At 39.1% G+C, this 11,183-nt stretch overlaps 1 protein-coding gene across 4 annotated transcripts in view; it reads left to right on the top strand.

Annotated features, from left to right (window-relative positions):
* Positions 1-11,183, top strand: part of Nek3 (NIMA related kinase 3) — a 42,076-nt gene that overhangs the window by 2,825 nt on the left and 28,068 nt on the right. For all 4 annotated transcript variants that reach the window (XM_023705292.1, XM_023705291.1, XM_023705293.1 and 1 more), the window contains exons 2-7: positions 806-974; positions 4,038-4,131; positions 4,220-4,317; positions 6,310-6,393; positions 8,034-8,101; positions 8,193-8,279. In XM_023705292.1, the coding sequence (XP_023561060.1) occupies positions 858-974; positions 4,038-4,131; positions 4,220-4,317; positions 6,310-6,393; positions 8,034-8,101; positions 8,193-8,279 (548 nt within the window). In that variant the 5' untranslated portion in view covers positions 806-857. The remainder of the gene's footprint in view (positions 1-805; positions 975-4,037; positions 4,132-4,219; positions 4,318-6,309; positions 6,394-8,033; positions 8,102-8,192; positions 8,280-11,183) is intronic.

Here is an 11,183-nt window from a genome sequence, read left to right on the forward strand (position 1 = left end):
TTTGAGGATCTCTCATTACCACACAATCTGTGAGTGTGCCCCATTTTTCAAAATGTTCTCTTAAACTATCATCGGTAGTTTCAAAACTCAGACCACCAATAAACAGCTTCCTCAATTGCTCTGGCTCCTTTGGATCATGGCCCTCCATTTTGAGACCGGACTCGCCTCTTCCAACTCGAGTTCAATATGGGCAAAAAAATTCTTGATAATTTAGATTAATATTTTTTTAAAATCCACGAAACAATTGGCCCGCAAAATAGCGAGGGACTGCTGTAAATGTAAAATGTTGCAGCTAGAGTAGTCTTGCTTATTATTGCAAGCCATAGGATGAATTCTCAGAGGAAGGTAAATATTTTGGGGAAGCTAAAAGAAGGTAAGGGTTATTGAATATTTATTATGTGATTCGAAGTGGTACTTTCCCCATTGATAAAATTCTCTTCTTCCGGAAAAGTGAGAAGACACATTTACATACGGAAATTTGGTGGCCTTTCATAGTGAAATTTATGCCTTGAATTTAGACCAAAAGGACCAAGGCAAACAAGCAAATTGCTTTCAGCTCAGAATAATCCTTATACAAAAATGGCTGTCTTTGGGGTGGCATGCTCTGACCCCCTTCAGAAGGAAATCATTGCTGTTGGCCTTGCCTGGTGGTTAGAGCTGCTTTGAACAAATTAACTTTCTTTTTCTTTGGCGGAACCGGGGATTGAACTCAGGCCCTTGCACTTGCCAGGGAAACGCTTATTCTACTGAGCTATCTTCCCCGGCCCCACAAATTAATTTTTGATGTTTCTGTTTTTGAATATAGTTTGGAGCACAGAAGGTGACTGCCTGCACAGAGCCCAGCTGCAGTGCCCAGCATGGACGGCTACATGGTCCTGAGAGTGATCGGGGAGGGCTCCTTCGGCAGAGCTCTATTGGTTCAGCAAGAAAGCAGCAAGCGGATGTTTGCCATGAAAGAAATAAGGCTTCCCAAGGTTATTGCTAAAGAAAGTAGCTCACATTGAAAGTGAACATGTAATTTATGTGAGAGTAGATCCTTGAGGTTTAATATTGAATTTGTCCTTAAAAAATGTGTAATCAGTTTTTTCATTCCTAGTTTCACAAGGGCTTGATGTATTTATGCAGCTGTTAAGGTCGTGCCATTAACAAAGGGAGGGAAACAGTCACTGTGTGCTATTTTATCTCTGAGTTATTAATAATCCAATTTCATATACATAGCATTAACAAAAGCAACTCAGGTACAATGATGATCATAAAAAAATACAAACACAACAATGAACAAAGCTTTAAAATACAAACCTGTGTTGAGGAACCTACTTTTTAGATCATTTTATATTGCTACATATATCTTTTTTTTAATGTATTTAGTACAGGGTCTCACTACACAGATCAGACTCATAGTGATCCTCCTATTTTCAGCCTCCCAAGCGCTGGGATTACAAGTACGCACCACCACACCCAATCTGTCTCATCTCAGTACACCCTGAGGGCAGCGCCAACATGGCAAGGCAGGGATCAAATCTGGGATTACAAGTGTGCACCACGACACCCAATCTGACGCATCTCAGTACACCCTGAGTGCGAGGCCAACACAGCAGGGCAGGGATTGAATCCTGGTTCCTGTGCCTGCCTAAGCAGACGCTTTAGTCCACTGAGCTATCTCACCAGCTAGATCACTTTTATAGATTTTATTTCTCTGTAGACAATTTGTTATAGTATATCATTGTTGTTCTAGGGAAGCATCCTTTTCAGGTTGGTTAATGTTGTTTTGGCCAATTTAGAAAAAAATTTTTTTTAAATATTTATTTGTTTGGTATAGGGTTTTTCTGCACAGCTCAGACTAGTAGTGATCCTCCTATCTCAGCCTCCCCAGTGCTGGGATTGCAGGTATGTGCCACCACACCTGGTTTTGAGGCTGGCACTGCGTCCCCAAGGCTTCAGGGACAGCATGGCATGAGGTGCCAGGGATAGAACCTGGGTCCTTGTGCTTGCTAGGCAGGTGCTTAGACCGCTGAGCAATCTCCCCAGCCCTCAGTTTCTTGATTTTAAGAGTTAAACACTCAGGGAGCTTGTGACTGGAATGCTGCTCTGGGCTGGAGCCAGCCTGGTGGCCAAGTGCAACTCCAAGTTGTCCAAAACCTTGCTACACATGAAGCTCATGCAAAGAGGACTGGACTCGAAACCAAGAAACACCTAGAGGGAAGAAAGAGAAGATCATTAGTGAAGAATGCTAGCACTTAAGAGTTTCATAATAGAAGAGCAGAGCTTCTTTTCTCTTTTTTTGGTACTGAAAATCAAATTTAGAGCCTCAAGTTTGCCAGGCAGGCACTGTGCCACTGAGCTCTGTCCCTGGCTCAGACTTTTCTTACTATGTGAAGATCTTCTCTTCTCTATCATTCTATGAAAGAATGTCACTCAGGGTTTAATCCTGAAATTGAGAAATTAATGTTTCAGCAGGTTAAAGAATAAAGCAGAGGAGGAAGGGAAAGATGAACAGTAGAGCTTGATGTAACAGGTGAGGAAATGGCCAGAAGGGACCTTGGTGAGGACAGTTGAAAAAAGTTGGCCAAGAAGAGAGATGGTGCTAGTTATGAAGGAGATGAAAATGGAAATGAAACCAATTAAAACATAAAAGGTGTTCTGAAAGCCCCAAGCTTAAAATGGATACCTTCAATATGGCTCGGGGTGCCTGGGGAAGCAGCATATTTTGGAACTCATCCCCATGGTTTCCCTAATTGCTAACATGTGATGTTCATTTGTAAAGAAATGTGTAATTTTGGAAACATGCTGTTTCTGAAACATATGATAGATGTTGTACATCCTTTTCCTAAGGGTATTCATGAAGACTGTAATTCCAGCCCTTGACTTTCATGTGTACTTAGGCACAGGATTGCTTACTAACAATTTTTATACCCCAGATTTAAAAAAAAAAAATACATAGTCCTCTAGCTGGGTGTGGTGGCACTCACCTATAATCCTAGCAGCAGTCAGGAGACTGAGGCAGGCGGATCACTGATTTGAATTGACTCCTACAAATGTATGTCAGTATTACAGTTGCCCTTGTGTTTATATTTTGCTTTAAATTATTAATCATGTTGATCTAGTTCATGCATTCATTTTGGAATCAAATGTCATGAGAAATTATTGTATATTAATTCATCAAGAACAAATTGCTGGACATGGTGGTTCATGCCTGTAATCCCAGCACTTGGGAGGCTGAGGCAAGGAGGATCAACATGAGTTCAAGGTTAGCCAAAGCTACATAAACTAGTCAAGGCTGGTCTGCATTATGTAATAAAACTGCCTCAAAAACAAAAACAAAAACCTCCAGCATGAAGCATTTTTTATACTACCAATATATTGCCTCTTGAGGGTAATATTTTTGTTGTTGTATAAGATGTTTAAGAAGTCCTACAGTAAACATCTTTCACATAAAGCAAAAAGAGTAAGACTTTGAGTTTCTCCTTATAGAGTAAGTTAGGGATGATCTTGGAAATGTATTTAACCTGTTTTTCTTTTCCATCCTTGATATGATAATACACTGGCATTTTTTTTTTTTTTTCATCTGGAGTAAAGGATGGATAAGGTGGTTTTGACCATTAGAGCATGAGTACCCTGGCTTTTAGGATGTATTATTTTTAATAGCATGCTGACTCTCCAGGTCTGGTGATGTTTGAACAGATATGATTCTTAGTTTAAATTCTTCATGTGAAAGGAATGAAAAAATAATACAACAAATGGATCCCTTCAAGCATAGAAAACATGGCTGTGGTTGAAAAATTATGTATTTTCTTTAGGAGTTTGGCAAAGTTGAGGACAAGTACGGTTTTATAAAACAACATAGCACTGAAGTGTATTTTTTTTTTTTTTTGTGCGAAACCAGGAATTGAACTCAGGCCCTTGAGCTTGCCAGGCAAGTGCTTCTTCCACTGAGCCATCTCCCCGGCCCCTGAAGTGTATTAACATTACTAAATATTAGGATAAAGCTATTTTAAGATTCAATATTAAATGTATGGTTATTTAAAATCTTTTCCTAGTCTTTTTCTGATACACAGAATTCTAGGAGGGAGGCTATTCTATTAGCCAAAATGAAACACCCCAATATTGTGGCCTTTAAAGAATCATTTGAAGGTAAATATGAATTTTTCCAAATATGTACATTTCTAAATTTGGTCTGTAGCAACTGTGACTTTCCTAAGGAGTCTTGTATTTATTTTAGTTGAAGGACATCTGTATATCGTGATGGAATATTGTGATGGAGGGGATCTGATGCAAAAGATTAAGCAACAAAAAGGAAAGTTATTTCCTGAACACATGGTAAGAGGCTGACTTACATAGTTTCCCCCAAAGTTTAGAAGCAACTTTTCTCAGAGACTTTGTATAAATTAAAAGCATTACCTGATCCACTAGTTAGAAACAGCTGGTTTCTGAGTCATTATTACTGCTCAGTGTCTTCAGAATGGCTGCCTGAAATATCTATCATATTCATATATGTATATATATGTATATGCATATAATATTTCGTGCAAGATCTACAGGGTCTCACTATGTAGATTGGACTCATAGTGATTATCCTGTTTTCAGCCTCCCAAGCACTGGGTTTACAGGCTTGCGCCACCATACCCAGTCTCAATTGCTGTCTCAGAGCGCCCCAGGAGTGGGGCCAGCATGGCACTGCCTGAAATATTTTTAAGAATTATTTTTAAGTGAAGTCAAGGTGGTGATAGTAGTACATACCTATAATCCCAGCACTTGGAAGGCTGAGGCAGGAGAATCAGTGCCTGGGATAAGAGTGAGTTTAAGGCCAGCCTGAACTACCTAATGAGACTCTGTCTCAATCAACAACAAACAAAAAAAGTAAAATCCATTCAAGTTATAAAAAAAAGGGGTCAAACTTACATGTTTAAAAAAATTTCAGCTGGGTATGGTAGTGCACACCTGTAATCTTACCACCTGGGAGCCTGAGGCAGGAGGATTGCCACAGGTTTGAGGCCAACCTGGGTGGGCTAATGAGTTCAAGGCCAGTCTGGAGTACATAGTGAGACTATGTCTAAAAAAAAAAAGTCCAAATTTTATTGATCTGTCCTTGTATTGGCTATTTGAAATCTTGACTGAAATTCTGTTTTTCCCTCTGGCTGGCTTTAGAGAAGAAAGACTCTAGTTTCTTTGACCACCTTGGGCAAGAAACTTTCTGTTTTTTGGTTTGTGTTCTGTTTTTTATATCTGCCTGAGGGGACAGAGGGAAGCCGGAGAAAAAAGATCGGAAACCTCTTATTTCGTGGTCCCTTTCCTTGAGCTCACAATATCCAGCATGTGAAGGCATCATACTTTGGAGTATTATATTGAGTCCCAACACACAGTAAATGACTTTGAAATGAATTGGCCAAGAAAAATCTTTACATAAATACCTTCCATGGGGGTTACTTTGATTTAGGTTATAACATGTTTTGAAAGCATATATTCTTCATTTACAAGTTGTATCTTTTTAATTTTTTTTATTTTTTAATTTTTTTTGGCAGAACCAGGGATTGAACTCAGGGCCTTGTGCTTGCCAGGCAAGTGCTTATTCTACTGAGCTATCTCCCCAGCCCCTTGTTGTTCTTTTGATTTTTAGACAAGATCTCACTCTGCTATTAAGGCTGGCGGTGAACTCACTATGTAGTCTAGGCAGCAGTCCTCCTGTCTCAGCCTATATCACTGTGCCAGGTTAAAAGTATAAATTCCAGGAGTAGGAATGTAGCTAAGTGGCAGAGTGCGTAGCATGTGTAAGGCCATAAGTTAAATCCCTACTGCTGAAAATAAAACAAAAAGAAAATACCTCAAAGATGATTGACAACACAATGTGAAATCCTTAATGTCATCATGAATATTCTGAAAAAAATAAATGAAAGTCAATGTCATAATGACACTCAAAACACTAGTACATATTTCTTAATGGTGAGCTACTTTTAAGTATGTATTTAAGATACTTGGTTGAATACAGTAAAATAAACAGGTTTTATTAAAATAGCTGTATTTGTTTTTTTGACCTAGGGCTTCACTTTGTAGTCCAGGGTGGCCTTAACCTCACTGCCTCCTGAGTGCTGGAATTACCACCACACCTGGCTTGAGCTATTTGGATCTAGCTAAAATGATGAAACATGAGAACCACAGCTTTTCTGATAGAATCTTAGTTGAGTTATGCAGTTTGCATGAATTTTGTATGTTAAAACCCTGTCAACTAAGGTCTAAAGGTGCTTCTTTGGAATTCTGGGTTAACATGAACAAGTTACTACATCTGTGCAAGTGTTACATGCTTTTTTCTTATAGATACTTAATTGGTTTACACAAGTGTGCCTTGGAGTAAATCACATACACAAAAAGCGTGTGCTGCATAGAGATATCAAGTCCAAGGTGAGTGGAAAACATTTTGAGGCATGGAAAAAAGAGACTGTTTAATATTGTGTGTGTGTGTGTGTGTGTGTGTGTGTGTGCGTGTGTGTGTGTGTTGATTCTGGGAATGGAACCCAGGGATGAGCTACCTCTAAAGTACATATATGTACAACCAAAAATAAATAAATAAAAGGGTTGGGGAGATTGCTTGGCAATCTAAGCACCTGCCTGGCAAGCACAAGGTCCCAAGTTTGATCCCCAGTACTACATGCCTAGGTGTGGTGGTGCATGCCTGTAATCCCAGTGTGGGGGGGAGGCTGAAACAGGAGGATCACTGAGTCTGAGCTGCATAGTGAAGCCTTGTATCTATCTACCTATCTAGCCACTTTTTAAGTTTGAGACAGGATTTTGCTGAGTTCTCCAGGCTAGCGTTGAACTTGTAATCTTCCTGCCTCAGCCTTCGTCTGTACTGGAACTACAGGCATGCCACTGCCTTTGGTTTCTTTATCTTTTTCTGTTACTCATTTTCTTTAGGGATATTTCTATGTAGTGTAGAAATGTTTGCTAGCTTAATATAGGTATATATATATGTGTGTGTGTATATATATATATATATTTTTTTTTTTTTTTTTTCCAAATACCTTCAGGGCAGGTTTGGCTGGATTGAGTTGTGGGAATCGAACCAGAGCAGCCTAAGCCTGACTCCTTTATTGAAGCAGCCACTTAAAGAACTGAGCTAAGGAGCAGGCCCCCTAAAATAGTCTAATTCTTTTTTTTTTTTTTTGGCGGAACCAGGGATTGAACTAGGCCCTTGCGCTTGCTGGGGAAGCGCTTATTCCACTGAGCCATCTCCCCAGGCCCTGTAAATTTAATTTTTAAATTAAAGAATTTTCCTGAATTTACTAAGATAAAAATGATAAATAAAAATTGCATGTATTTTCAGTGTATATGTTTTGATATATTTATACATTGTGATTAAATGGAGCTAATATCTCTCTAACCTCATGCACTTTCTTGTGATTAGAACATTTAAGATCTCCTTGCAGGGCTGCCTAGCATGTGTGAGGATCTGAGCTTGACCCCAGCACCACAAAAAATAGAATAGAAAAGTAGCTCTACTCTCTTGGTAATTCTCATACATACATTTTGAAAAAATACTGTACATTAACCAGTCACATGTCACACAATAGATTTTTGAGAACTTATGCTAACTGAAGCTTTATACCCTTTCACCTAATATTTATACTAATCAAATTAAGTAGTAGGTGTGGAAAAGTCGTTTAAATCTCTTTTGTGATGTATGTGAACGAGTTTCCAGTCCTTTTAAAGCTGCCCTCTGGTTAAGCCTGCGTGTTCACAACCCGGAGGTGGGCAGTACCCGGCCTGCCACTTGGTGGCGCCCTGACCAAGGTCCCTCTGCAGTGCCCCTGAAGTTTGTGTGTTAGAGCTCCAAGTAGTCATCCTGAGTCCCCAAGCAGGGGAGCATGTGGCAGTCGAGAGGAGCTGTGCTGCTTCGAAGTCCACCCAGAGACTTGGTTGTCAGCACTTGTGCTCTCAGCCCCTGTCAGCTGCAAGGTTGAAAAGACCGCTTCCCTGGGGTCCTCTGCCTTAGGGGGGTCACTGCTGGGCCACGTGATCTGAGTCCCTCTTTTTCAATACAGAATGTCTTCCTCACCCAAAATGGACAAGTGAAACTGGGAGATTTTGGATCTGCCCGTCTTCTCTCCAAGTATGTCTCTGTTGTATTGCAGTAACAGTATTCTGAATACCCATTTTCAGGAATACTATGTAATCATCTTTTGCCTTTTTTATGGTTTCAGTCCCATGGCATTTGCTTGTACATATGTAGGAACACCTTATTATGTGCCCCCAGAGATTTGGGAGAACCTGCCTTATAATAACAAAAGGTAAGTGATGTCTTTAAGTGTTGAGAGGGTGACCCTTTGGTGGCAGGTCTGGCAGCCTGCAAATGGTGCTGGTGCCAGTTTAAAGCAGGTGCAGAGCATACTGGTTTACTTAAGCTGGGGATGCAGCTCAGTGGTAGAGTACTTGTTAGCATGTGTGAGGCTCTGACCCTTACACTGCAAATAATTAAGGTAAGACAGCACAAGTCTTAAAATAAAGGGGTATTTGACTCCATTCTTTTCTTTTCTTTTTGGTACTGGGGATGGAACTCAGGACCTTGTGCTTACCAGGCAGGTGCTTATGTTGCTAAGCTTTCTCCCTGGCCATTAATAATAAAAATATATTTGAAATCAATGTGGATTCTGTGTTCTCAGACTTTTAGAAGCAGTCAGTTATCCAGCTGCATTAGTCAGAACTGCGAAGAACTAGTTACAAATGCTAGAAGAAAGACCAGTCATTTCTAGGAGTCTAATGAATTATGTCACTGATTCCCTAGCTTTGCTATTCTGGCTTTTAAGAATCCCAAAGCACAAGTCTTACTTTTTCCTCCTTAGACTAGTTGATGTATTCTTTTCCCCTCATCTTTTTAGACAGGGTCTTGCCCTGTAATTCAGGTGAGCCTTGAACTCACTATGTGGCCAAGGCTGGCTTCAAACTCATGGTGATCCTCCTGCCTCAGCCTCCCAAGTATCAGGATTTCAGGCCTATATCTCTATGCCTGGCCTCCAGTTGATGTATTCTATATGCAGATTGTATCCCTTTTCCCCACTTTATATTGTATTACATTCATCTTCCTACATAATTATACTCTTCATAAGTATTTCTAATGACTATATGTGTATTGTTCTATGACTCTTTCAGAATTTACTTAACTGATGGTGGTTCAAAAAGAAGGGGGTGGTGAATGAAAGCAAGAGACAGGAAAAGGAATATTGTGGGACTGTCCTGCTTCAAGGTTGTATATGGTGAGATTTTTGGACTTATGTGTAAACATAAGAAGTATATAATTCTTTATGCCTATTTTAAAAATATATTCTTATTTTAAATGTTTTTTATCATATTCTGTAGGGACTTAAAGTTCAACATATCAATACTTGATGAAAAATACCTGTTCCATATTATGTCTAAAATGTTTGATATGCAGACAGATAGTGAGGTTAAGCTTAACAGCCTAAGTTGTATGGTAATAACAATAAGCTTGTCTTCTGGATGGTTAACAACCTAAGTTCGCAGACCAAAATTAGAGAAAAAGGAGGGCTTCAAGAAAAGCCAACATTTTGGCCCTAGCCTTCCAAGGTCAAGTAAGACTCAGGACATATGAGAACTTGTACTGTAACGTCATGTAACTCGGCGGTGTCTCAAATTTTCTGATCAAGGAGATGATGGGGCCAAAGAGGAAAGTGATTGACGATGTAGAGTGTACCTAAGGAGAGTCATATGGAGAGAAAACATTCTCTCAGGCTTTCATACAGAGCACACTGGCCAAGCAATGGTCGTGACTCATCCACATGGCTGACACTGACAAAGGTTCTACAATTTGAGGTACAGGATCTCAGGATAAATCCTGAGGGGATTTCACAGACCTTATCAGAACCAAAAGCTACAACTCTTGTTGCATAGGTCCTGCTTTACCTTGGTCTTAACCATCCAGCAGATAAGTATAAAAACAAAATATAAGAAGTAAAGCCATGCTGTTATGCTGAGCTGTAGGGGACTCAGGTCAACAATTTCTGACATTGCCAGTCAAGCAGAAGACCCAATACTATAATGGCTACTGGACTCTTTTAGAATATTTTGCTGAGTTAATACACCTATAATATTCAAATAACGGAACTTAACAAAAAAAGGGTATACAGAGGTATGTCCATTTTGTATCTGTGTATTCAAAATGGTTAGGATAGATATATAGTTACATTCTCTTAATGAATAGAGTGTTTTGTTCTAATGGTGTTTGTAAATAGGATATCATGTCCACATCTTGTACAGCAATTAACCACTAGGAAGAATGTATGTAATGTGTTAATTATTGAAACTGTCCTACCAAAAGAAAAAAAAAAAAGAATTTACTTAACCATTTCTCTTCTACTAGCTTTATATTTTTTCACTTTTCAATACCATAAATGGTGTGGATATCATACCTTTCATGCTTAAATTATCTTTGCTTTTTGGTATTATATACGTAGCATATTCATAGAGGTCAAAACACTTATGGTCTTGTTATTTTCTGCTGAGTTGCTTCCTGAAAAGGGTAGGACAACTTATGTAAAATACATTTCTTTAAGAGAACTGGGAAGCTGGGGTGTAGCTCAGTGGTAGGGCACTTGCCTAACTTGCTTGAAGCCCTCGGTTCAGTCCCCACTACTGAAGAAAAGAGTAGAATTGACTAAACTGGAGGTAAGGTGATCCTAAAAGGACTTACTAAAACAACTGGGGAGGTATTGAATGATATTCTTGAATTAAGGGGAAATTGCTTGGATGTGAAAATGACATTGTGTTTGTTAGGAAATGCTCATCTTCTTGCAATGATGTATTTAGGAGTAAAGTATTTGGTACTTACAGCCTTTTAAAAGAGATTCAGATGTATTAGAAAATAGAAAAACAGTACAGAAACACAGCAAATGTCAGTGATTGGGAACTTAGGTAAGAACACATGAACATTTACAACCTTTCTTTAAGTTTGAGATTCAAAAAATTTAAAGTTGAGGGAAAAGAGTTAATTTTTTTTCCATAATTTTATTGGCAGACAAATAGCAATGAGACACTTTCAAATCAAATTGGTAGGACAGTTTCAATAATTAACACATTGCGTACTCTCTTCCTAGTGGTTATTTGCTGTACAACATGCAGACATGATATTCTATTTACAAACACTATTACAACAAATCCCTCTATTCATTAAGAGAATG

The sequence above is a fragment of the Octodon degus genome, unplaced genomic scaffold (genome assembly GCF_000260255.1).
Source record: "Octodon degus isolate 3935 unplaced genomic scaffold, OctDeg1.0 scaffold00216, whole genome shotgun sequence".
NCBI classification, from domain to species: Eukaryota; Metazoa; Chordata; class Mammalia; order Rodentia; family Octodontidae; genus Octodon; species Octodon degus.